Below are 26,415 nucleotides of genomic sequence, written 5' to 3'. Positions count from 1 at the left end.
TTTTTACTTTTGATGCGGTGCAAGTTTCATTCACTGAATCTAGACATTTCTCCTTTCTCAAGTTTAGAATGCCATCGGCCAAATAACTTATAAATTCATTAATTTTTTACCAAAAAAGAATTCTATAAATTTATAAAATTTAAAATAATTTTTAGTATGGATTCTAGAAAATTCTTAAGCGTGAAGCATGTGGGCCACAACCACGTAACCCGACCCGACTCCGTCTCCGTCTCCCAGCTTCGCGGAACATTTCCACCAACGATAAACGGCAATTATAATTTCAGTTTCTTTTCCACCTTTCTCCCTTCCTCTTTGAGTTTGACTCTTTTCAGGTAACCACTCTTCCCCATTTTCTCTCTCTTTATCGGAAATTTGGTTTTGCTCCTCATCAGTCATCTCTGTGACTCTGTTTGGTTGCCTAGAATCCAATCAAACAGAGCTCCACCGCCTCATTCACCTTTCTCGGCGACCAAACAAAAGAACGAATCTTTTAAAGCTTGCAAATTTCTGCTTCAATTGGATCAGAATTTGCTCAACTTTTGTTTTCATTCATTTCCGTGTCAAATTCGTAGCTGAATGCAATCTATTGCAACCAAACGAAGAACCAATCTTATAAAGCTTGCAACTTTCTGCTTCAATTGAATTAGAATTTGCTCAATTTCTGGTTTCATTCTTTTCCATACCAAACATTCGTAGCTAAAAGCAATAAACGTTCTCAGGGGCAGGCAATACATGAAAATGGACATAGATGAACTATTGGGTCGAAACCGACCAGTGAGCATTCCGACGAAGAGTGCAATTTACGTGTGGGGTTATAACCAGTCTGGGCAGACGGGTCGCAATGGTAAGGAGCGGCAATTGAGAATCCCGAAGCAGCTCAAGCCCGAGCTTTTTGGATGTACGGCTGGGGCCAATTCGCGATGGCTGGACATTGCCTGTGGCCGCGAGCACACAGCCGCTGTAGCCTCAGACGGGTCGCTTTTCACTTGGGGTATGCTGTGTTTTATAATTATAAAGTTTCCAAATTTGAATTCAATTCATTGAATATGGGATAATGGAACTGTGAAGTCAAATTGTCCTTTCTCGTTTTGGAATTGGTTATGGTGATAGAGTAAATTCAAAGGCATGTTCGGTTGATAAGTCTGTCGCTTTTTACTTTTGGAATTGGTTTTCCATTTATGAATTCAATCAATTGCATATGGTGGAAATGAACCGTTTACCGTCTTGAATATTGGTTGTTAGTGATTTTAGTTTGTATTAATAGACCTGTGAAATCAAATTGCCGGTTCTCGTTTTGGAAATGGTTGATTATAGTGATAGGAATAAGCCATATGCTTGTCGTGGTTGACAAAGTACATATAAAATCGTGTTTGGTTGATGTTCATATGCTGAGAGCATTATATAACCTGAATGTGTAAACAATTGATCCAGGGGCTAATGACTTTGGTCAATTGGGAGACGGAACTGAGGAGCGAAGAAAACATCCAAAGAAAGTGAAGCAATTACAGACAGAGTTTGTGAAATCTGTATCTTGTGGAGCACATTGTACCGCTGCTATTGCAGAACCTCGTGAAAATGATGGATCTGTCTCAACAAGAAGGCTTTGGATTTGGGGGCAAAATCAGGTCCTACTATGAATTTCTTTAGCATCATTCCTGTTTTCATCCCTTTTTGGCTGATAGTACTGTAATTTGTTTACTTTTTTTCTTCCCTGTTTCTCATTATAGGGATCAAATTTTCCACGTTTATTTTGGGGCGCCTTCACTCCAAACACGGTATGCGTTACTTCTTATTGATTACGCATTCTTTTTAGGTCAGAATTGTTTGTCTTAGAATTATTATATTATTTGGATAGTAAGATGAGCTCATCAGGTTTCAATTGTGGATAAAATATTTTTCATTTATCAAGTAAATAAGTTCTCTTAATAAAAAGCTGAGGCAGTAATTGATTTTAAAAACCTTGATCAATTTCCGTTAGCTGGGCTGGTTTATCAAAGTCAAGGGATTACTTTGAACAGCTACTAGGCTCTGCTGCCACTGCAGGCAATGCATTTAAAAGTTTGACAACTAGTCTTAGATCACAACTCCAACAAGAGAAAGAGATGAATTCCTGTTGTATCAAATGCTTCATTGAAGATGGTTATCAAATTTAATACTTGTTACTTACCAAAAAGTTTTTACAGATTATCCGTCAAGTGTCTTGTGGGGCGGTTCATGTGATGGCTTTATCAGAGGATGGCCTGCTACAAGCTTGGGGTAACTGTGATTCTACGATAATTTGCTATGTCTACCTCTACCCTTATAAGTGCATATTCCATTTGTTAGTTTCTTATAATATCATTATTCTTTTGAAAGCAGCTTCTAGGTATATCTGTTAGAGTTGATTTTTGTATTGCAATTTGGTGATAGATATATATACCTGACAATATGAATAGAAAACTGAAGTTTGTGTTTTCCCGCCTCTAATTAATCAGAATTAATTACTGTGCTGATACACCAGGATATAATGAATATGGTCAGCTTGGGAGAGGATTTACATGTGAAGGATTACAGGGGGCTCGTATAATAAATGCTTATGCGAAGTTCCTTGATGATGCCCCTGAGCTTGTGAAGATTACCCAAGTGTCATGCGGGGAGTACCACACTGCAGCTATATCTGAAAAAGGCGAGGTGTAAGTGATCTGAAGAAATTCTTAGATGGAGATTAGGTTCTATATTTAAGCTTGAGTATTGTGGTTATCCGCATGGCACATTTAACTCAGAAGGTTTGCAAAATCTTCGTATGGGAATCTCACATTTTAAGGGAGACAGGATGCTGCATTCTGCTACTATACATTTCTGAATTTATATTTGTTATGCATGATGCAGCCAGCAATGGTTGTAGCAGCTGAAAGATCCTTGCTACAGTTATCATACTTTATTCTTTTTTTTGTTTTGTTTAACTTTAATTTCTTTGCGGAATTCTTCCTCACAATAAATTTATTTGGCCCTCACAGGTATACTTGGGGGCTTGGAAACATGGGTCAACTTGGGCATTGTTCCCTCCAGTCTGGGGAGAAAGAGTTATTGCCTAGGAGAGTGGTCGCACTTGATGGAATATTCATGAAGGATATTGCATGCGGTGGTGTACATACATGTGCCGTGACTCAGAAGGGAGCTCTTTATGCTTGGGGTGGTGGTCGATCAGGGCAGTTAGGCCTTGGCCCTGACACTGGATTCTTTTCATGCAACCCTAATGAGTCTGAGTCTTTTCTCCAGAATATCCCTGCATTAGTTGTTCCAACTAGTGTACAACTCATTACATGTGGACACTCCCACACACTTATCTCTACAAGGGATGGAAGAATTCATGGATGGGGCTACAATAGCTACGGTCAGGCATCTAACGAGAAATCCACTTATGCTTGGTATCCATCCCCGGTTGATTGGTAAGGCACAAATAAATTGTTCATCAGGTCTTGGCTATCTTGATTAGTATTTTGATTGAAGTGTGCATTGCAGGTGCGTGGGGGAAGTGCGGAAACTTGCAGCTGGTGGTGGCCATTCAGCCGTGTTGACTGATGCATGTTCCTTGAAGGAGTTGTGTGAATTTAGGCTTGCGGATAGCGTGAATCTAAAGAATGCTTCTGAGATTGAGGACATTGCGTCTAGAACAGGTTCAGATGCTTTAGCACGCCTTTGTGAAAGATTGAGGTATTCCTTTCTGTCCATGGCCTAATTCCACATTTATGTAATATTAGTTTTTCTGCCTTCATAAAATTAGGATAAAATCTACTAGAAATCTAAATTTGATAGCATTGAAGATGTTAGTAGAGTCTATGTCACAATGGAATATAAATATAGGAACTGGACTACCTTGAAGGAGCACCAGAGTTTCTGTCACATTTTGAGTAAACCTATGTGTGAGTGTTGTGGCAATGATTTAAAATTTGAAAGGTCCTCATGTTCATAGAGGTTCTTTCGTCCAAAGAGCTTTTTAATTTGTTGCTCAAATATATTCATGAACTCTGGTGCCTTGGGAGCTTTGCAGCAGTGTCTACATTGGTTTGGAATTCCTTCTTTGTTCTTTATGTTTATCTTTGATGAAGTACCATGTTACTTTTTACTTCCTGCAGGCAGCATGTGCTTGAGGGTGGTGATTGTGAATATGAAGACGATGAGACCACCAGTAATAGGAAGTGAAGGATCAATTGGACCAGATTTTAAAATTGACAATCATTATGTCAATAATTTGTCTATTAATCACTTTATTATTTCCAATCTGGTTATGAATTAGGTATTGAAAATTGTTGTAATCAGATTGTGAAGGGGTTAATCTCTTGTAGTTATGTCAAATTGCTATTTTGTAATCCTAATTAAATCAAGTACACAATTAACCATGTCAAATTTTCTTTCAATATGATTAGAATTTAGAATATTACAAGTTTGAAGAAACATTGTTGTTTTTATTCTTTATAATAATAAAACTTTACAGTAGAGGTAAATTGAATGTTAATTAGTGATCGATGTATCTTCTTCGACCTCCACAACCAAAAACATTAGAATTTTATTTGAGAATAGCCGGCCGGTCAGCAAGCCCATTATTCGTTGAAATGGCGATACATCCACATTGGCATGAGTGTGTTAGTAGTAGGAGGCGGCCGAGTTTGAGTTCTTCCGTCATTATCATCACCATCTTCCATCCCTCCTCTTGCCTGGATTCCCCCACTGCATCAATATTTGCATACAGTCTCAATATACTTTGCTTTTTTGGCATGTAACCCAAATATTCTTCAACTGTATCATCTATAGAGAGAGAGAGAGAGAGAGAGAGAGAGAGAGCCCAATGGTTAGAGAAGCAAGTAGTGCCGGTGTTGACGAGGTTTGGGGTGGTGGCGGCGGCATTAGCATGAGGGTGGATGAGTTGTGGGCAGCTTGGTTACTTTGGTGCTGCTCTACCTGCTGCACCTGACCATCATGCTCTACCTCCAGCATATTTTCTTTCTCCTTCAGCTGGGGGTCATATATAAAAACATATACCACAACTTTTAATTAATTAAACGAGCTTATGATCAACGCTAATTCTCTGGCCATTATATGATATATCATGATTTTATTACCTTCTTTCCTAGCGAGTTGTTTTGCTCCTGCAGTGCCTTTTGCTGTAACAAACAAGTCCCTATAATGTGAGATCGATGACGTGCAAATATAATTAACACCAATTTCATCTTGGATTAAAATAGCCTACAAGTGACCCTTAACCCTGATTTTATCCTAAGCACACCTAGTAATTAAGCTAATCATTTACCATGGTAAATATATACGATACGACCATGCATGTCTACACATAAGTAGGGGAAAACCATGCATATATATAGTATATATCACATTTTTCCGGAAATGCATGAGAAACTTTCTACCTTTTTGTGCAGCACTGAAATGGATTCGTGCATCAGTTGGTTCTGCAAATGCCAAAATCCATATGATTAGTGTAAACCGAAAACCACATATACGAATTGAGTTGACAAGCTTGCTTAGCTATATGCACTTTTACCTTTCTTGTTCGTATGCGCTTAAGTGCTGTCTCAAGCTGTAGCTCCAAATTTTGAAGCTCTCTCAAGCTTAAGGAGTCTAAATCTTCTCCAGTAAAATGCCTGGAGAAATCGGTGTCAAATACAAGGTTAATGAAGTTCACCATGATCATTTTGTCATGATATTTTCATCTTGTCCTCAACTCAGAAGCTTTTTCCTTCTTAAAGTCCTTACATTCAATATCAATATATATATATATATATAGCTTAAATAATTTCTTGTGCTAACTGGCATGATACCTTAGTTTCCTTTGCAAGACTTCAATCCTTGCTGCAAGCTTGGGATACTCCAGGGACCAGCAGCTTCCCTATGCACAGCATATATACAGGGATTCTTCAAAAGTGCTAATTAATCTTTAGAAGGCTACTGATAAAACTCTAAATCCATCTTTTGCTCATGAGTTCATTAAGGGACATGCATTCGAACGAGAGGGAAAAATGAAGGTCCTACTTTTGTAACAAAATCTTAACAAAAGCAAGAAGAAGAAAAAACCTATTTGATACAATTACTCATCTTTTAAGATATATATATAACTATTTGGTGAGCTGCACGCATGAAAGGATACCTGTGGTTCGAAATCAGTTGTGAGTTGCTGTTCTGCATGCGAATACTGGTCATATCGCTCCAGGATGCTCTCCATGCTTTATAAAAAGGAAAGCTTTCAGAATGACAAGCCAATGAAGCTTATGAAGTGTAGTCATTTGAACAATACTTTCGAGATTAATATCACTCAGACTTTATTAAAATGTTAAAGACACAATTGTTAACAAGGATTTTGACACTAAGTTGTTAACAATAGTATCATAATATCAAGACACAATTTGGTATTAAAATCCCTCCCCCTTAATTACTCCTCATTTAACTTAAGGAGCACATGTACCTGTGAGAAGGAGAAGTAGATACATACAATATTATAATAACTTGAGTGCTTAGGGACAAAGTTCACTCATAGATTCGAACACGTAGTATAGTTCAACTCACAGATTGTTAGTGATAAAATGTAATAGTTCATATCGATGCTCCCTTTTTCTTTGTCCACCTAGCTTAGTCTCCATCACATCGCAATCACTTTAATGCCCTACTTAGTTACAAGCCCACGTTACTAGGCTCGGCACCTTAAAATCATTTGTCTTTATATGCCAAGATGGCTTTAGGTAAATTCTATGTGCCTGAAATGTGAAAGTAGCTGAAACTCTTTAGCCAAATGAGTATAAGGTTACTATAGCTTGTATTACACCAAATGAGTGTTTAAAATGTATGGAGCATGGCCATTCCAGACTCAAGAGTGGTCTGCTGAGCATCCTCAATAAATTTGAGCATTTTAAAGACTTCAATCATATACATACTTAACCAAGGTATTACGCCTCACATATTAGACAGTTACTATACTCGATCAATGTTTTATGCGATAAGGCATAGCACTTTCAGGTTTTATGCATACGATCTATTACGTCCTATACGCTGTCATGCATATTATAAAAATTCTACTTCAGGCTAACTTGATTATGCTTCCCCAAAATCTTTTCCTTTTTGATGTGGAGGGGACGAGTTTTTATCTCATTCTATCTCAATAGTCTCCACATAGTTAGTTAGTACCACGTGATGTTATCAATCCACACTCATGTTAATTGATAGAACCTTAAAGAAACGCAAATTACAAGTTCAACATGATGGATTATTATCTAATCCATGAGATAAAGTGGTTTGGAAGGGAAGCGTGAGTAAATTACTACACAAAAGATAACAATGGAAAAAGATGCATTTATAAGTATTCCTAGCTAAAATTGGTGTAACATTCATAACCCAAAATCAACTAGGCAAGTTCACACTAGAATAAAATGTTTTTCCACATGTATGAAATCTCAACCTCCATAGTAAAGGTATGTGTATGAATCACAACATACACACATGTTGGGAAGATTAACCTAACAAGCTTAATCAAAATCTCTAGCTAATATAAGCATTAACAGATATATCTATTTTTTAAAAATAGTTACATAAAATAATACTTGCTTTCCGGTTCCCTAATCCTGTGGTTTTGTCTAATTGAATGATTAACCACATTAGACGCAAATGGGAAATCCTTTTGGGAATCTCACATAACGAACCAGCATTTGCTTTTCTCGCTTCCCCTACGCACCTTTTCGACAACCTATATCATTGGAAGAGGGCTTTTTCCTCCTAGCTAGGTACACAAACAAAACAACCAGCATAGATATTGAAGATCTACAAGATGCTCATATACTAGGTAACAAAACCAACGAAAACACCACTCCCATCATGACACATTGCTCAATGAAACCTCACCCAGGTCGAACACCTGTAAACAAATTATTATTTATAAAATAAATAAATAAAAAATAAGTGCTAATTTTATTTTATTTTTAAAATAAGTACTGCCTCCTCTTTTGGGTGTATATGTGATGTACAAAACCCTTTTTCTGAGACAGTGATGGTACATAATGCCAGTGTCTTATATCATCTTCATATACAACTACTGAGCTGCAAAAATACCCATTTTAAGTATTTAGATTGCATACAAAATTAAATTAATTAATTCCCAATTCTTGATTTGACCTGTAAGTACAGGTCTGTGAATTGTGAGTGAACCTGACTCTATGTACTTACTCTGACAATAAGCTAATCAATTAGAAATGAAACAAAGCAATTAATTATATAAAAACCAAAAACAAGAAGATTTTGTTTCTGTTAATTATTTGTAGCTGATCAATAAAGAGATAATATATATTACAAAGCTTTTGTTTTTATATGGGATTACACTTTTTTTTTTCATGACTTTCTGCATCTTGACCTCTTAGTACAAACAAATACAGGGACACAGAGAGAGAGAGAGAGAGAGAGAGAGAGCATATATATCTAAGTACTGGTGTTTAGGCTTAGCTTTTTTGTTCTATATTAATTTATAAACATTTTTGGATTAACAGAAGCAAAGAACACTAACAAGAAAACCAGAAAGATCCATGCCCAGAGAAAGATATATATATATATATATATATATATATATGCTCAAGAAACACAGTGATGAAGGAAAACGTAACAGACCTGGAATCACTAGAATACTCAAAGAGCTTCCCTTTGGTAGAGAAGACAATAAGTGCCACGTCAGCATCGCATAGAACTGAGATCTCATGAGCTTTCTTGAGCAATCCGGCCCTTCTCTTCGAGAATGTTACTTGCCTGCTTATCTTGTTCTCGATCCGCTTCAGCTGAACCTTACCCCTTCCCATTATTATTTTTTTTTCTCTCTCTCTCTCTCTCTCTCTTTTTCCCTCTCTTTTTTCTTATATTACTAAAAATGGAAAGAGGGAAGTGAGGGGGAGAAATTACTATATATAGTCTTAGAAACCAAATAGATGAAAAATATACCAAATTTGAAAGAAAACCCTAAATTTGGTTGATACCAGAAAAGAAGCTAGATGAAAAGAGGAAGCATGGAGATGGGTTTTTTTTATGTGATAGTGGTGTTTAATGTGTTGGGTTTTTTTTCTTCCTATTTTCGTATTGGGAAGTGTTTTTGGTTTAGTAAGCAAAGGCGCTGTGCAGCACAAATGAGGAAAAAGAAGAGAGAATGAGGGGAAGAGAGGGACAGATAAAATCCGGTGGTTTTGGGAAACCGGGTGGTTTGGGCGAATGCGTTGTCGAGTTGAGAGTGGCGCAAAAGGCCCAACACTTGGTGGTGTCTCAGTTTAGTCACAGGATTGCAGACAGTCCGTACAATATCATGTCAGATAAGCTTTGTGGGGCCGACGAGAAACCCTCTGTGGGGCTGACGGCGCTTCTCACTTTACTAATTTGATCTCACCTTAATTTTACCTTAATAAGGATTAACTAGTTAAGTATGTCTTGGTAAACTTGTCTTTTCTGAAAGATATGCGTTATAGGGCAACACTTTGAATCTAACCAATAATTCAAATTTATAATTTCATATAAATATCTAATGTTGACTGACAGTCTAGACATATATGTTCTCAACTTATACGAGATTAAAACTCAACAATTGAATTTGATATCATAAAAGGAAAACTAGTGGTCTAAGATTGAAGTTCTTCTTTTTAACGTGATCCAACCAGATTAACGTATTAGCAATTGAATTCGATAAAGATATGAGGAATCTCAAAGTTTCTCCACGGCTACACTAAATTTTCTTATAATTTATAGCGCATATAGCTTTAAAAAAGGAAAGTGGAAATGGAGAATAGTCGGAAGACTTAGAGCAGAATCTTCTTTTACGTTTATTTTTTTTCCGTTTAAACAGAACCATTCTAAGAAAACAAAAAGGTAATTTAAAGCTTTGAAAAAAAAAAAAAAAAAGTACATTCAAAGGAAGGGGACCATTTCTTATCATTAGTTAACACTTCAAATTTGTTGTTATCAATTTCCTTGACTTTGATTATAAAGTCCATCTTCAATTATACTTGTTTTGTGCATTATGAATCACTAATAACATGAGTTTGTCAAATCATGATCAGATTGTTAATGTTCAACATTGACTTAACACATGGATTAATTAATCATTATCCAAGTCAATCAGTCAATTGGGAAGCGAAATTTTAAGGTTAACTGTAGAACGCGGGTGCGGACTCGTGTAGGTTTTGCCTGCCAACTCTATTTGATGGTTTAGTTCAATTCGATTCATCTAATTGTTTGCAAAATTATAATGATATCGGTTAAGGAAATTATTAAATCATTTAAATATTTTTTTAATGATTTCATAGTTGTTGCCCGGCTCCCTGGGGTTTGGTCTTCCTGTCAAATTAAATAATTAAATTGGTTTGTGTTTTTGTTGGTGGCGTGGCGTGGCTTGTTGGGATTGGGTTCAGGTTCTTCGGATCTCTCAAAATTCAGGGGAAATTGGTTTTTGTTTTTGCTCTAGCTTCTGTATTTACTCTTCTTAATTTGTTGGCCTTATGTTGCCCTTTGTGGTGGTTTGTAGCCGCAGTTGGCTGCCCCAAATGCATGGATACTACTTTATTTCAAATTCCTGAAATCTTAATTTGTGCTTTTTTAGAACGGCACATGAGTCGGGTTTGTCATTCTTATCTTTGTTTTCTCCTGTACATAAAGAGAAAAACTTCTCTATCTTCGTTTCATTACTTTCATTTCTTTATAAAGATGTCTTTCTGCTTAAGAATAATACGTATGTTGACATTACTTTTCTTTAATAAAGAAAAAAAAATATAACATTCAGATTGATAAATCGCATTAGAAAATCATATTCAAGCACTACTTTGTGGTCCAGCCTCTGAATAATTATATAATTGTGTTGGCATGTGGGATTTTTATTTTTATGTGCGAAACTTAAGAATTTCCATGATAGTGGTCCCATTAATTAGTACTATGAACATTTGTTTTCTTTTCTTTTTTTTGTTTTTGTTTTTGTTTTCGTTTAAAGTTTGTTGGGCATTCATCTCCTACCCATCATACTCTTGAACAAGAAACTGTTCTATGACCTCTAAAAGCACCATCTTCCAGTCCTTTTTAATAATACAACCGACCTCGTACGACTATATGCATAAGCGAGGGGGACCATTTAAGCTACAAATTATACAACTCCAAAAATGTCAAATTAATACTGTGAAGGACAAGTGCGATAAAAAGGAAAATATATCTCTCACTTTATTTCTCGGTGGTTGTGCTCATACTCGTGTTACTTTCTTTTTTCATAATAACTTTAACAATAAACTCAAAAGGGATCCACGCCAATAAACAGCGATACAATTTAAAAAAATAAAAGGTTCTAAATAGTGTCAGAAGACTCCTCAAACCAAGACAACTACAAATCAAAACGGACTAATCTATGTTATTACTAGCTGGAGACACGAGCAATTTTTCTTTTATGGTTTTTATTTTTATTTTTTTTACCTTTAATAATTTCACCGCAAACAGACCTACAATTTGCTGTGAAGCCATATATGAATTTCGTTTTCTTTCCCCTACAAGACTCTAATGTAGGTGTGAGTGTGACCTTGGTCAACATTATTACTGCTATAATTGAAAAGGGGGAGAAAAGTCAGCATATTTTGCACATTGTTCATAGCCCAACTATACCGATCGATAAGCTATAGTAATGCATTTAGCTGTTTAGTAGACGACAAGACGTATTGATGTGTTATTGTCCCAACAGTCCCATGCCATGGCCCACGTACAAATGATAAAAAACTACCAAAAAAAATCATAGAGAAATGGAAATAGAATACGACTTGCGTCTTGACCACAACCATTTGTTTCATGAGGTGCCCCACGTACCTGTCGAGCTCATTGAATTTGCTCAACCATTTCTGCATGCATGAATAATGGCTTAGCAGCTTCGTCCTCATATATAAGTTGGGTTCTGCAAATGTATTAATGCCATCTTTTGTTAAGTTTTGTTGCTATATATATGTACGTGGAGATGGAGATTGATGGAGATGGACATGGACATGGAGTGGAGGAGATGAATCGAAAACGATGCAACCTAGCTAACCTAGTTATGAACCACATTCATGATTGTTCTAAATCAAAGTGAAATTAATAATAATCAAGATAATTAGAGTGCACTTATCGCATATAAGTACTCCCTTAATCCTCGGTTTAGTCTGATCAAGCTTCCTCTATTCTTGGTGGTAGAAAAGCTTCATTTTCCTATAGAAGGACCGTGGCTTTACATCTAGACTAGATCAGCACATTTGGTTTTAAAGTTAGTTTGAGAGTGATGACCAAGAAAGAAAAAAAAGCTAAGTTTGAGTAAAGTTTTTCCTTTCTCCCCTCTCTCTCTCTAATTCAACAAACCTATGTTTATGTATGTCACATTTGGTTGTTAGATTTGCTTATATCCACATACATATGTATGCATGCCAATTATGATGCAGGATTAATTTTTAAGTGGATCCCAGTTCCAGAATTAGCTCGGGGAAAAGCTGCATATGTACCAACTTTTCCAACATAATTTGTGAGAAATTAGCATAATTAATTAAAATAATTAAAAGACCAATCTACACAGGGTAATGGAATTATGAATGGAATGATTTGATCAACAAAAATTGAAATCGAACAGTGAATAGTTTGTAATGATGATATTGACGCATTAATTAAATAATTCATCATGTGGTCCTTCCTCCTTTAACACAAGCATGCAAATTAAAAACAAAATAAAATACAAATACATTTTGATCCTATCCATCAATTTTAACTTGCGTGTAAGACTTAAGTTTTCATGAAGTGGTCCTAAAATGTACATTTTGATTCCGCATGGAAACTTTCTCAAAGAATAGAAGAAAGAAATTTCTGGAATTAAGGAGAAATTATAGAATATTACGGTAATATGGTTACGTGGTATATTTTGTACATGTGTTATAATATAGATGGACGACATAGTTTATTTTTCTCCCTTTTAAAGAATAATATCAATAAATATCTACCTATATCCACGTAACCATACTTTTATAGTATTTTGTCATCACTCGAAATTAAGCATGACACATAATCTAAATGGTCCCAATGAATCAAATGTGAATTCAAACCTCGTATATCTATATGCATCTCAGTGAGCTAGCACATGCTTGACGGGACCATTTCTTTACACACCAAAAAACAAATTGAAGACCTAACATATTTGAGCAAAAGAGAACTGAGTTAACCTACTTCAGTCCTTTTGCTTCGTAATTTGCACCTATACATATGTCTATAGATATCTCAAAGTCCCAAATTCTTTTTCAAATATTACTCCATGAAAAATTTATGTCCAAATGTCATACACAATAATTGTTGAGTAAAAACATTAAATAAATATACAAATAAAAACTAATGCCAACTCTATAAACTGACTGGGCTTAACACAAAAATAAAAACCCAAATTCTTTATATTGAGGCTTATTACTTTGCGCCCAACAAAATCTAGCAACTGAAAAGAGCCCAGATGATATATATCAAACGGAAGAGACTACAATGAGGAATTTAAAGTGAGGAAACTATTTGAGAAGGCTAATCCCACCATCAAAACATTTAAAATATTTAGGTTTATTTATTGTTTCACCCTAGAACTTGAGCTTGCACTCACTTTAATCACCCGGAATTCATATTTCATCACTTCACCTCTCAAATCTCTAAAAATTGCTAAAATTTTCTCACTTTACCACTTCCATCTATTTATGTCCACAAAACCGTTAAGTGTGCTGAGGTGGCATAGGCATTCTAGTAATTTTAGCCCTTCTATATTCTCTCTTCTCTCTCTCTCTCCCCAACACTCATCGAACCTTCATCTCACCCCCACCCCCTCTCATCTTTTTTCTTCTTTTTGCCTTTTTCTCTCACTAAGAGAAGATGAGCAGTGGCTGTCGAGGAAATGTTTTATTATAAAATTTTGAGTGTTGATGGTTTGGGTGTGTTGAGTAATTCCATGGAGAGTTAGGTTTGGGTTTGGGGAGGGAAGGGGAGAGGAGAAAAGAGAGAGGCTTGAGATTTGTGTGTGTGTGTGTGTGTGTGTGAGAGAGAGAGAGAGAGAGAGAGAGAGAGAGAGAGAGAGAGTGAGGGAGGGAAGTTGTGGGTTGCAATGGAGGTGCATTGGGGTTGGGTCTAGGGAGAGGATGAGAGAAAAGAGAGAGTAAGAGAGAGAGAAAGAGAAAAAGAGGAGGGGGTGCAATGGGGTTGGGTTAAGGATCATAGAGAGAGAGAAGCCATTTAACAGGAAAATGAGACGGCGTTGAAAGGAAGGAGCAATATTTGAGACGGAGTAGGAGAATGGGGGGTAAAGTGAGGAAATTTGAAACAATAAATAAGCCAAATATTTAAATCACAAGATTTCTTTACATTTGTTGATGATGAGATTGACCTCCTCAAATAGCCTCCTCACTTTAAACTCATCATTATAGCCTCCCTGATATCAAATAGGGTCTTAAAGAGTTGAATATCATTTTGCTATCATCGGCCAATCACATTATGCCACACGTAATAATTTTTCCACTTGGCAGTCTGTGATTGGCCGAGGCTAGACCAATATTATCCCTATTTCATATAAGTTTTTCTACTCTATTTAAGTAGAAGAAGATAAAAGGTTCGCCTCCCCCCCACCCCAAGGTCCTCTCCTTTGGTACTTCAAGTTTGTACATTTGAGGCTAGGGTTGATGACATAACATCCTAAAGTAAGGTTTAGTTCTTTTTTTTTAGGAGATAGAGTACAGATTAGTAACTTACAACAACAAGCTACGTGTGGCACATCACATCCAAAATAAAACATAACATAACAACATAACACAAATCAAAATGAGACAACCCTTCACTGAACAAGACACCACACCACAAAATGCAGCATGACAATCTATCCGATGAGAAAATCAAAGTATCTTCGAATAACCATCTACCCAGCTTAATTTGTTGGAGGACATGGGAAGTCATCGTTATTCAAAACATGCACAAGAGACATGGGAGGTCATCGATTACTTTTCATGTCATCTCTTCATCAGTTACCGTAATGGCAAATAGGTTCTCTTTGACCCAAACAATCTTTGCTTCACCATACTTTTTCCAAGAAGCTTTGAGGATGACCTTGATTGCCCTTTGTTCTGGAGCTTCTGAGCGATTACCACCCCAACCAATTCCAAGCCCTCCTTCATATTATATATCCCTAGTGACTCCTCCAATTGCTCAATGAGATAGTCTTTTGTTGGACGTGCACGGTCACTACTACCTGGTCAGCTTCTTCTCCTTTCACTCATATTTGGTCATGGGACATGTTGTGGATGGAAATAGGATCTCTATGGCAGTATTTTGGGTATTTTCCGGGTGGTGGGTTGTGTTTAAGTTTGATGGAGTGTAGGTGGATCTAGTCTTTGAAAGTATGGTATGAAAAGTAAAGGAGTATATAGGCGCAAGGAACACCAGCTAAATCTCCTCATGTTTAATTCCGTTGGTTCTAAGTTGGTAGAGATTAGTAATGCAGACATCCTCAAAACCCAAAGGAACTTCAAGATTTAGAGGTATAAATGAAACAGGTAAGGAGCAATAGGAACATAGCATGTCATGGGGATTTTGATTAGATTGGATGCAAGATTTTTCCTAGATCCAGTATTAAATCTGTAAGGGTAGTTGAGATGGGTTAAGGCGGTGGTTGTGGTGGTGTAATGAATCACCAGTACGGATCCGATGAAGAGGAACTCCCACGAGAAGAGATGATGTTTTGTTTTGTTTTAGTTTGTCACTTACAATTTCTAAACGCTTTCAGTTTGAAAATTATATAAATATATATTTTTTTAATTCAAGGAAATTGTCGTCAACAATTGTGTTTTGTGCAAATGGCTTTTTCTGCATCCGAATCCATGGTTGTGGATTATAATTTAATCTAAAAACTAGAATTAGAACGACATATATGAAGCTTCCCATATGAAAATTCGAATGTAAATTTTAAATTATCATCAATACAAAGAGTTAAGAATTACTCTATTTTTAAAGGGTACGGGCTACTTATAGTCTAAATTAATATAATATATAAATACTGAAGAGTTTAGTGAAAGCCCAGCTAAAGTATCGAAGAGTTTTAGATGGAAAAAAAAAATGTCTTTGTGTTTTCAAGAATTTAATTAAAGAGGAGAGAGAGTTGGAAAAGGTAATCATGTGGTTGGTTGACTTATGTTTTCGAAATGAAAGAATACTGTTTTACTTTTTAAATAATATCATATGCATTTTGAGCCATTAGATGATGAATCATCTAAGGGGTAAAAAAGTGTGTATAAATGTATGATTTTTTGTGTGTCCCTCAATCCTAAATATATATATATATATATGCGCGGATCCGTGGTATTATATTTTTGACACAAGTTTTGACACAAATTTTCAACCATTAGCTTAGAATGGATTGAATGGCTGAGATTATGTTTCATTAATTACTTAAATTAAATTAAATCTCTAATACCAAGTAAATTTCATTTTTATTAATTAATTATGATAATCCCGAAAATGACTCAATTATCTTTCCCCCTTTTGTTTTCTTATCATGATCTTCTCAATTAATAACCTGCGAAACCTCACCATTACCTTCCCCTTGCCATTGTCATCTACACCAACCGAGCATTCTTCAACGACAGAAAATCTGTCTCAAGCTACCAATATTGAAGAAAAAATAAGATATTAATATTTAACCAAAAAAGAAAATGCCCACATTTTTGCAATATTTGTTCTCTACCGTTTGGTTGATCTAATTCTCTCTCTCTCTCTCTCTCTCTCTCTCTCTCTCTCTCTTTTTTTTTTTCTAACATCTTAATGGCTTACAAGCTTTTATTCATTATGATTAATAATAACATTAAAAAATATATGGCAAAAGACAGTTTGCTGTGCACTTGATTGTGTATGTGTGTGGATAGGTTGTTATCCCCAAGCCTTTACTTCGTGAGTCATAATCTATGTATAACTGTAACAACCCAAAAACTAAGTAGTAAAAAAAAGCAAAAAACAAAGTTAGGGATAGAGAAGAAAAAAATCAGAAACCTATAAAGCTTTTAGAAGAAATAGGAGGAGGATGGGAAAGTCATTAACTGAAGAATTCCAGAGGATACGAAATAGGAAGATTTTATAAAACATTGATTGACAAACAATAGAGAAATAAGAAAGAGAAAGTCAATTAAGAATTATTTTTAATATATATTGAAAAATATATAATTAGTTTAGTTAATCTTAGCCATTCAATCCATTTCATTCATAACTTGTGTCAAAAATATAGTGCCACGGATCCGCTGATATATATATATATATATATATATATATATATATATGATGAGTTTTGGGTGTGTTTATAAAGTGTTTTGAGGACACTGTTGGGTTTTTTTATAATTTCAAACCTCTATTTTGTGTTTTAGATACTTATTCAAAAGATCATCTCTAAAATTAAATCACTTGAATCGATATCATTTGACCACTAAATTGAGTTATTGAAATTTTAGTACTAATCTTAGCAGTGTTCATTGATTTTGTAAGACACAATTGGATGTCGATTTCAGATTTGTCTTATTTTTGTAAGGATCATCTATGAATGAAGACCTAAAAATATAGTGTCATGGTTTGGATATATATATATATATATATATATATATATATCCCTCAAATAAAATTATTTGAGGACCCCCTTTAGTACCCTACAATTTTTTTCCAATGATCCAAACCATTTATTTTTTAGGTCTTCATTCATAGATCATCCTTATAAAAACTTAGACAAATCAAAAATCGTTTTGACATCCAATTGTGTCCTACAAATTCAATAAATACGGTGCTTCAAGAAAGTACTAAAATTTCAATAACTCAATTAAATGGTCAAATGATATCGGATTCAAGTGATTTTTTGTAGAGATGATCTTTGAATGAGCATCTACAAAATAGACGGTTTGGATTAGTGAAATACAATCCATAGTGAGCCTACAATGGGTGTCCTTCAAATAAGCTTATTTGAGGAATCCCTCGATGAAAGATTATATATATATATATATATATATACACACTAAGATGCAAATTTGAATTTGGGTACATGAGGGTGGACGCTGATGACAGAACTCGACCCAAATTTCACTTTGGAATCTGAGTCGAACCTTGTGCATGTCCTACACCTAGCAGTTGCCGGGCATATTTGACCAAATTGCCCTTCTAACTAAGTCTCAAGAGCTTCATGTAACTTTGTCCAAAAACGGGACTTAAACCGAGGATCTCTGTCTAACACAATAGATACTGGGAGCCTATGCAATCTCACAATTTCATCAATAATTTTTTTTACCAATTTAGGATCTGGTTATTACAATCAAGATGCATCTTTGGTATGCCCGGTCCAGACAAGGCTTGAGTCAACAACTTTAGTGTCTGCTAAAAATTAGGGTCAACTGGTGGGGTGACCATCTCTAGTACTACCCCTGTCAAACCTCCTACAAATGATTGCTCAACATGTTCCGGTGTCGGACCCGAAATCGAATAGTTCTCCAGCTCAAGAAGGGGATCCTGTCCCCGATGTCGAGATAACTGACGAGTCCCTCTATAAGTACCACCACACTTAGGGCTCATGATTCTATCATAAGAAACATGAATTCATCAATACAAGAATGCACACAAGGTGCGAAATCTACAAGAATTTAAACCTAATGCTCTTATACCAAGTTGACCAGGACCTGACCCAAATTCTACTTTGGAATATGAGCTGAACCTTGTGCGTGTCTGACACCTAGCAGGTGCTGGGCACACTTGACCAAATTGCCCTTCTATCTAAGTCTCAAAAGCTTCATGTAACTTTGTCCAAAAATGAGACTTAAACCGAGGATCTCTGTTTGACACAATAAATACTGGTACCCCATGCAATCTCACAATTTCAATAATAAATTTTTTGGCCAATTTAGGATCGGGTTATTACACTAAACTCTAATCAATTGGCATAATATTCCCTATTTATTTTGTTGACCCCAGGAAGAGAGAACGGGACCAAGCACATTAGGAACAATGTTTCTGGACTCTCCTTTGTTGGATCAAGTTGAGAAGAGTTTGTTTAAGGCCCAAGTAATAGGCCTTGAAATGATCCAATTTATATTTGCGATAGGTGTACCAGTGTTGGAGCTTGGCTCAACCTAACAGAAAGAGATTATTTGATCAAGGATATGTATTTAGTGATTTGCGCATTATAATCTAACTTCTAATCAAGTCATTGTGCTATGAATGGGGAACTGTTTCAGATTAGTTATGTTCTATGCCTTGTATGACTTAAGGACTTTTTAAATTCTACTTTTATGTGTTGGTACAGGTGAAATCCTAAAGGATTAGCCCCTGATCAGGCTAGAGATGTCCTAATCGGGCTAGATATAAGTAGATCATATTGCAAAGTATGGAGCCAATTTCTAGCTTTTTTCAATCCGATATGAGGGAAAACAAGTCATAAATGCTAAATAAACACTTTTAAACTTAAATTCAATTGAAAGACATGATTTGGAACTTAAGATTTCTCTACTCATTTCATTATCAATGCAAACTTAAAGTAAAATGACAGGAAAAACAACTCAGAACTGAGGATTTCTTGATTCAATTCATTGCAGTCATAAATTTGAATGTAAACGAACAAGTAAATCTAATAAATTGAAGTACTAGTGCTGAAAATGAAAAAAGCCTAGCAACTAGTAATTGATACCAAGTGTTGGCAGAGTAATAAACTAAAAAAGATAACTGAGGAGTTGTCAACTGGATCTATTGATGCAAGAGAGGTTTGTTGAGTTCAACGAGATCAAGTCTTGATCGAGTGTGAAATATGTTTCTGAGAGAAAAGTTGTGTGTTGAGAGTTGTGCTCTGCATCTATTTATAAGCTCATTGGTTCTTGAATTTGCACGCTTGGTGAAAAGATGGTTGAGTATGTGTTAGTTCTTTCTTTGCGGTTTAAAATGGTGAACTAGTACATTGAATTCTGCATTGTCGGTGATGGTTTGTCCTAGCATGGCCTTTTCTTCAACCAGTTGGTGTAGTATACCTTCATTCTTCAATCGCATTTAATGCGGTTGCTCAACCTTTCCCTTCGTCGTCTAACTTTTCCCAGCTATCGAAGTTAACTTTGAGTTTTAACCTAGATAATTGCACCATTAATCAGGTAAAAGCAATTTTGAGTTATAAACAATGGCTTTATTTTGGAAAATTAGAAATACTGGGCCTGCTTGACCTTGGGCCTATACCTCTGGGTATTTAATTCTATGAATTCGAGCAGCCCAAGGCCCATTCTGATTTAAAATCTATAAATGGGCTTTTTTTTCCATTTTCAGCCCAAACAATTTCTCTTTTCTTTTCTTTCAAATTATGTTTTGTTTTAGCTCTGAGTGGCATTGGACCCTGATGAGAAAAGAAGAAGCTCTTCTTTGAGAAAAGAAAATCATACAAGCAAGCAAAGCATAGTTATAAAGTAAGAAATAAGTTCCCAATATTGTAATTAAATTTCTTGCAAGCCCCTTGTGAAACAAGTTAAAAGGATATTAGGCCTTTCAAAGGTCCCCTGAAATTCAGCCACTGCTGATTTTATGTGAAAATAAGTTACATGAAATTTTATACTGCCAGCAAAAGAAGCATATACTTGGCAAGCTTTTATGACTGATATGAGGATATTTATCTCACAGCATCCATCCAGGGATGAAACCGTTGACTTGTTGGGCATGAGTTGTGGCACTCATCTGCTCTGACCCCACATTAGAGTACCTGCAAAATCGAAGTTAATCAATTAGGATATATATGGCTATTAATCAAGTTTAAAACACACTAATTAAGATTAATTACTTAAAAATTAAATCTTTACCCTATTTGCAAGGTGGGATTGCAATCCAAGGGCTGGAAGAACCCTTGAGATTGAGCATGCTGGGTCCCATATGCCATACCCCCCTGGTTTCCACCTTCCCATGATTGTCTAATTTGGTTTCTTGAACTAATGTCATCCAACTGCAATATGGTAATAAAATTCAATGTATTATGTAAATTGGTTCTATGTTTTCATGGTTTTGTTTTGAAATTACCTTCAATGACAAATCCCTGTTTGCTTCTATTAACATTTGTTCCTGTAATTAGAACAAGTTCATTAATATTATAACCACATGAAATTGCAATGCCTTGATGATATCTTCAAGACATGGAGGCAGATATATATGTGTACCTTATTTTGAAGGTCAGAAAGTTGGTCCAGCATATACTGAGTCTGCATAACAAGATGAGATAACAATTAATGCAGCAACATCTGCATGTAAATGTAAATTATTGAAGTTGACATGTTACCTTAGTGGACCTAACTTGCTTCAAGGAGGACTCAAGTTGACGCTCAAGCTGCTCAAGCTCCTTTGTGTTTAAGGGACCCAACTCTTCTCCAAGAAGGTTTCTACAGAATTTATAAGGAGAAATGATTAATGAGTTAACTAATCAAGTCAGCTAATTCTATAATTCACAAAGTAAGTACCTCTGAGTTCGTTGTAGGGACTCAAATCGACCTTTCAGTTTCAAGTACTCGCGGTAGCTGCTCTGCTACACATGAACCGAAACGAAAATGTATTAGCCGCATTCTATTAGATGATCATCTATAAGCCACATTCCAAAAGCAAAGTAAAAGTTTTTGAACTTCATATATATATACACAATATGGCAAAGTAGCAATTTAGGTGCTACCTCAAGTTCCTTGGCAGGTTTGTTGACTTCCACTTGACCATAACTGCACTTCTGGTACCTTTCCAGTGTTTTGAGTATGCTACTAAAGAAGAAGGCGCAGGGCAAAAGGAAAAGGAAAAAGAAAAAAGAGACAATTAGGATACTACTGAAAATGAATTAAAGATTCAAAATTTTATTATGAGAAGAACTTATTAAACTTCTTCTTTCTGCCTTGCACTTTACTTTGAATCTGCAGACCTTAAATTCTGAAGTCTGACAGCCTACTCAATCTATGGTTGTTGCTTTAAAATTAGGAAACCCTACCCTATATGGCACTTTAGGAACATCTATATCCATGTTGTAGAACTATTTTCCCACCAAAAGACACCTATATCCAAAATACCACTAGCCATTTGACAAATGATTGCATAAAGTATATATATTCACTAAAATAAACATTCATACTCCAATTTATACTCACAAGCAACAGCTGAAGAGAATTAAAAGTTTTGAAAAATGATACTCTAAGAAGAAAAGTCTTAATATGACACAATTAGAACAAGCTAGTTGATTTCCATGCTTCGATGGAAGCAACAACTAGTGATAAAGAATCGATTTCCAACTCGTTTTTTGTACATTAAACAAGAAGAGGTCATATTATAGAGAGTAGAGTACTCCATTCACATAAACCATTCCATGTCAAACAACAAATCGAGGAATTTGCTCATCTTACTCGAGAAGGGTTTAAAATTTTGTACATTAAACAAGAAGAGGTGTCATGGTAGGCAATTTTATGCATTATGGTTTCTAATTACTTCTAGATGCATTCAAGCAAGATTATACATGTCGATGAATTAAAACTTACATATCAAACAAGGGGAATTCTCCAATAAATATTTAGGTTAAAAATTAGTTACATATTTTTAATCTTGACCGTCAGATTGCATTCATTAGATGTGTTGGTAGATTTAATATGCAACATACATGCAATGCAAATGTCGAGATTAAAAATATGCAACTAATCCTTAACATAAAATACTTATTGGAGAATCTCTCATCAAACAATTTGACAATAACATTTTTCTCTACATCCTAATTACAAGAAAACATAAACCCAAAAAATCTTATTTTAGTATTAGAGTAAATGGATTTCTGTTAGTAGTCATCATTTCAGTTAAGCCAAACAAAAGAATTATATTAAAATAAAAAGATAATGACAAGCAAATTAATTGATCGTAACCATCACCACAGCTATGCTTGTCACTCGTATATTCGTGAACCTCTCTTTCCTTGAACCAAGTTCATGACTCTGACAGCTCTAACAATTCATGATTTCCTCTTTATATATATTTGATGCAACAAAAGTTGACTAATTCTCAAGAAACTTCAATCTTTTGCATTTCAAATTTGTAAACGATCTGTTGCATTAGACCTGTTCAATCCCAACTTCGTGGTTACGGTTGGCTTATGCTTTTTTGTTTTTTTTGGACGAAAATGGTTGGCTTATGCTTATCACATATCAAACATGCCAAAACCCTAGAATGTTTGCTCATATGCACAATCAAAAGTATAATTTACATATAACAATAAACAAAGAAAAAAAAACTGAACAAATCTTGAATGCAACAAATGGTTCACTACACATTTTTCTTTAAGAAGTGGCCAAGCAAAAAGAAAAAAACCTTTTTTCCAAGTAGTTCATGATTTGAAAGAAGTCACTGGTTGTCCGCTGTATAATAGATAGGGTTTTCTTCATTGATAGATGTGTCAATTTTATACGGATTTCAGACCAAGACAATCAGAAGAAGGAACTTTAAATTCTCTAGACATGCCATTGAACACCGAGTCCGAAATTCTATACCAAAAGAAATATAGGATCATCATGATCTCAGCCTTTTTATAGTCACACACACCTTTGCAGCCAATCTGCCAATTTTTCTTTCACTCAATCCATTCACACAAAGGGAACCAGAATAAGTTAGTGCAAAAGATAATTAAGTTTAACTCTTAATTTTTATCTAATTATATAAATTTTAATTCTAAGGTAGGCAAAGGGGAGAAATCAAAGGCAACATTTTTCTAGCTACCAAAAACAAAAGGGACAATATTTTCTGTCCATGAAAACCATACTCCAAAGAGAAAAAGAATGGGGAATCCTTGTGATTCAGATCCAGTAATGCAAGATTTAGTACCCAAAAAATTTGAACAAAATATCACTTCGTGAAATCGGATAATAGAATTAGATGAACATCCAAATTTTTTTTTTTTTTTTTTTGAAGCTTCAATAAATAACAAGAGGAAAAGAAGAAGAAATGGAAATTAAAATATGCATCATCATGATTAATTAATATTTCCAACATAGCTTTAAAAATTAAATTGAAAAAAAAAAGGAGAGAAACTTTGTGATAAGCTTTTGCACTTGTGGAAGCAAAGATCTCATATGGATCCCAATGAAACCCATGAAGAAATAAAGAATTTGTATCATCAGCCTTATGAAATGAATTAATCAAACCAAAAAGAGAGAAACTTTGTATATGAAAGATGCAAGCTTGAACTTGTAAAAGCAAGATCATATGGATCCCAAAAACCCCATGAAGAAATCAAAGAAACTAGAGAGTATAATTAAACAGATCCAACTCATATAAATCTAGAAAGAAGAAATGAGATGAGAGAGAGTGAGTGAGTGAATGATGTGTGTTGAGTAATTAAAATTTACCTAGAGCTGCTACAGAACTCATAGAGCTTGCCACGGTTAGAGAAGATGATGAGAGCAACCTCAGCATCGCAGAGAATAGAGAGCTCATAGGCTTTCTTCAGAAGCCCATTTCTTCTCTTTGCAAATGTGACTTGCCTGTTTATCTTGTTCTCTATCCTCTTGAGTTCCACTCTTCCCCTCCCCATGTCCTTGCCAGCTAAAATATTATCCACCCAATCAACCACACACACCCCCCCCTTAATTTTATTTCCCTTATATATATATATTTTCTATATATCAAAAGTTTTGATCTCCACAATATTTTCTTTCCCTTTTCTTGTTCTTCTCTCTCTCTTTGGTACAAGCTGATCCTCCTTTTCTAGGTCAGTACCAAACTGTAACCAAATTTGTGTAAAACAAGAGAAAGTTAGATACTCACTCAGTGGAAAACCCTAAAGAAAGATAAGAGAGAGAGAGAGAGAGAAAGAGAAAGATCAGAGCTTGTCTTGTAGCTTAGAGTTTAAGTTCTCTCTCCTGAGTTTTGGCTTTTAACCTGAGGCTCTAAATCTACACCCAGAAACTCTGAAATGAAATTTAGGGTTGGTGTTCTTTCTTGTTTCGTATAAAATCTCTTCTTTTCTTTCTTTTGTACTGTCTTTGTGCTGAGAGAGAACTCAACAACCAATCACAGCTTGAGCGCGTTTGGCTTTGTCTGTATGTCTCCATATCTCCATTTATTACTTACTGTGTCTTTCTAACTCAACAACACTTCTTTTCTGAAAGTGAAAATTCACGTCTACTTTTTGCCAAATTATATGCTGATATTCATAAATTTTGCATCATGTCATAATCCAGCTAAATTCATTTCTGAAAATATATCTGTGCTTTCTAATATTGCGCGCAGTCTGGCGCGTGGTAATTTGTAATTGTTTGACATAAATAATTAATAAATAAAAGGCTTGTATGATATACTGTCCTCGTAAGTAGCAGAACGTCCTCACCAACCTTAAAACAGATCTCCACGTGTTTGTTCTTCACTGGCTTAATCTTTCTTTCGAGGAAAAAAAAACCCTAAATAAAATAGAAAAATATTTGTGAGACTAAGTTCCTGCAACATTACATAGTTTAGCAACAACTAAAAACACCCAGTAAAACTATAAATAATATAAAAAGCACGGGTTAGTTCAAGTAGTGGTATAAGAGTTATTACCCTTGCACTTGAGGTATTGAGTTCGGAATCCCACCTCCCTCAATATGACTAAAGTGATCAAGGTTGATGTGTGTATAATACAAATTACGAATTGTCCAGAGTTTTAGTTCAAGCGGCTTTCAGATAAATAGATTTACATTTAGGATCCTTGTTTCAAGTCTTCAAAATCGCACTTAATCTAACCATTAGCCTTATGTTATGTATATATATGCATACATGTATATATATAGTTATGTCCGATCCTCATCCAAGGACTGGCATTGATTGTATGAAATTAAAAGTACGATCAAGATGAAGAGTCAACAAGATGCATAAATAGAATGCCAAGGATTAGTTTAGTTGTGTTGCTACAAAGCCATAAATGTTGCATTGCTTGGACCAGAGGGCAAACCACTTCTGCTGATACAAAAACAAAAGGGCATATTCACGTTGTGTGGTCAAGGAAGAAAAAGCATGTACTCGAGAATGGGTGGTTTGGTCAATTCACCACCATATTGCCCTATGAGTAATACAACCCATATTGGGGGTAGAATAATAATCCAATACCAAAACTGGAAAAAGATGTGTGATTTTCTTTCAAGCACTGCGCCAACTGATGGAACATATAAGGCATATGTGTTCAATGTGACCCAATTTCTGCGGCCACAACAAATAAGAAATGGAAGAAAAAATAGGGGTAGGTGGGAGAGACATATTTTTCTTGCGATCGGTAGGTTTGAGAAATTAGATTAGATCAGTTTTTCGAATCAAGAATAATATTCGCATTTTGAGAGGTCCATGAGTCCCCACCACTCCCTATCACAATGGGTTGATTGCTACACAAGG

General features: G+C 35.4%; 3 protein-coding genes across 7 annotated transcripts; 1 reads left to right on the top strand and 2 right to left on the bottom strand.

The window, feature by feature from the left end:
• Positions 1-178: 178 nt before the first annotated feature.
• LOC103329579 (Regulator of chromosome condensation (RCC1) family protein) lies at positions 179-4,434 on the top strand. Its single transcript, XM_008232071.3, has 9 exons — positions 179-332; positions 720-991; positions 1,432-1,625; positions 1,728-1,775; positions 2,184-2,256; positions 2,501-2,672; positions 2,997-3,428; positions 3,502-3,693; positions 4,116-4,434. Exons 2-9 carry the CDS (start codon positions 733-735, stop codon positions 4,180-4,182), a joined length of 1,437 nt encoding a protein of 478 aa, XP_008230293.2. The 5' UTR covers positions 179-332; positions 720-732; the 3' UTR covers positions 4,183-4,434.
• On the bottom strand, positions 4,380-9,140 carry LOC103329580 (agamous-like MADS-box protein FUL-L). Of its 2 annotated transcripts, XM_089049767.1 has the most exons (9): positions 8,635-8,775; positions 6,553-6,740; positions 6,137-6,212; positions 5,811-5,878; positions 5,534-5,633; positions 5,400-5,441; positions 5,100-5,141; positions 4,823-4,992; positions 4,380-4,707 (listed from the first exon to the last, which is right to left on the bottom strand). In XM_089049767.1, exons 2-9 carry the CDS (start codon positions 6,624-6,626, stop codon positions 4,581-4,583), a joined length of 699 nt encoding a protein of 232 aa, XP_088905893.1. In that variant the 5' UTR covers positions 6,627-6,740; positions 8,635-8,775; the 3' UTR covers positions 4,380-4,580. The 2 variants fall into 2 exon arrangements, with proteins under 2 accessions (XP_088905893.1, XP_008230294.2); XM_008232072.2 differs by lacking the exon at positions 6,553-6,740 and having other exon boundaries at positions 8,635-9,140.
• Positions 9,141-20,458: 11,318 nt separating this feature from the next.
• On the bottom strand, positions 20,459-24,670 carry LOC103329577 (K-box region and MADS-box transcription factor family protein). 4 transcript variants are annotated; one of them, XM_008232067.2, is made up of 8 exons: positions 24,402-24,670; positions 21,707-21,788; positions 21,501-21,565; positions 21,323-21,422; positions 21,204-21,245; positions 21,067-21,108; positions 20,853-20,992; positions 20,459-20,755 (listed from the first exon to the last, which is right to left on the bottom strand). In XM_008232067.2, exons 1-8 carry the CDS (start codon positions 24,584-24,586, stop codon positions 20,671-20,673), a joined length of 741 nt encoding a protein of 246 aa, XP_008230289.1. In that variant the 5' UTR covers positions 24,587-24,670; the 3' UTR covers positions 20,459-20,670. The 4 variants fall into 4 exon arrangements, with proteins under 4 accessions (XP_008230289.1, XP_008230290.1, XP_008230291.1 ...); XM_008232068.2 differs by having other exon boundaries at positions 21,501-21,562; XM_008232069.2 differs by having other exon boundaries at positions 21,707-21,785.
• Positions 24,671-26,415: the final 1,745 nt, after the last annotated feature.

This window comes from Prunus mume, linkage group LG4, assembly GCF_029339155.1.
Source record: "Prunus mume cultivar Tortuosa linkage group LG4, ASM2933915v1, whole genome shotgun sequence".
Lineage (NCBI taxonomy): Eukaryota > Viridiplantae > Streptophyta > Magnoliopsida > Rosales > Rosaceae > Prunus > Prunus mume.
The sequence above is the reverse complement of the archived record's forward strand: the minus strand, read 5'-3'. Positions and strand labels throughout refer to the sequence as shown.

Coding starts and splice junctions, on each gene's coding strand:
- LOC103329579 (XM_008232071.3), top strand. CDS start 733: ATGAAAATGGACATAGATGAACTATTGGGTCGAAACCGACCAGTGAGC. Junction 992..1,431: donor CGGGTCGCTTTTCACTTGGG/GTATGCTGTGTT, acceptor CAATTGATCCAG/GGGCTAATGACTTTGGTCAA. Junction 1,626..1,727: donor GGATTTGGGGGCAAAATCAG/GTCCTACTATGA, acceptor TTCTCATTATAG/GGATCAAATTTTCCACGTTT.
- LOC103329580 (XM_008232072.2), bottom strand. CDS start 8,819: ATGGGAAGGGGTAAGGTTCAGCTGAAGCGGATCGAGAACAAGATAAGC. Junction 5,442..5,533: donor AGCGCATACGAACAAGAAAG/GTAAAAGTGCAT, acceptor TGGCATTTGCAG/AACCAACTGATGCACGAATC. Junction 5,142..5,399: donor TTTCAGTGCTGCACAAAAAG/GTAGAAAGTTTC, acceptor TGTTTGTTACAG/CAAAAGGCACTGCAGGAGCA.
- LOC103329577 (XM_008232067.2), bottom strand. CDS start 24,586: ATGGGGAGGGGAAGAGTGGAACTCAAGAGGATAGAGAACAAGATAAAC. Junction 21,423..21,500: donor TCCCTACAACGAACTCAGAG/GTACTTACTTTG, acceptor TAAATTCTGTAG/AAACCTTCTTGGAGAAGAGT. Junction 20,993..21,066: donor ACAGGGATTTGTCATTGAAG/GTAATTTCAAAA, acceptor ACCATATTGCAG/TTGGATGACATTAGTTCAAG.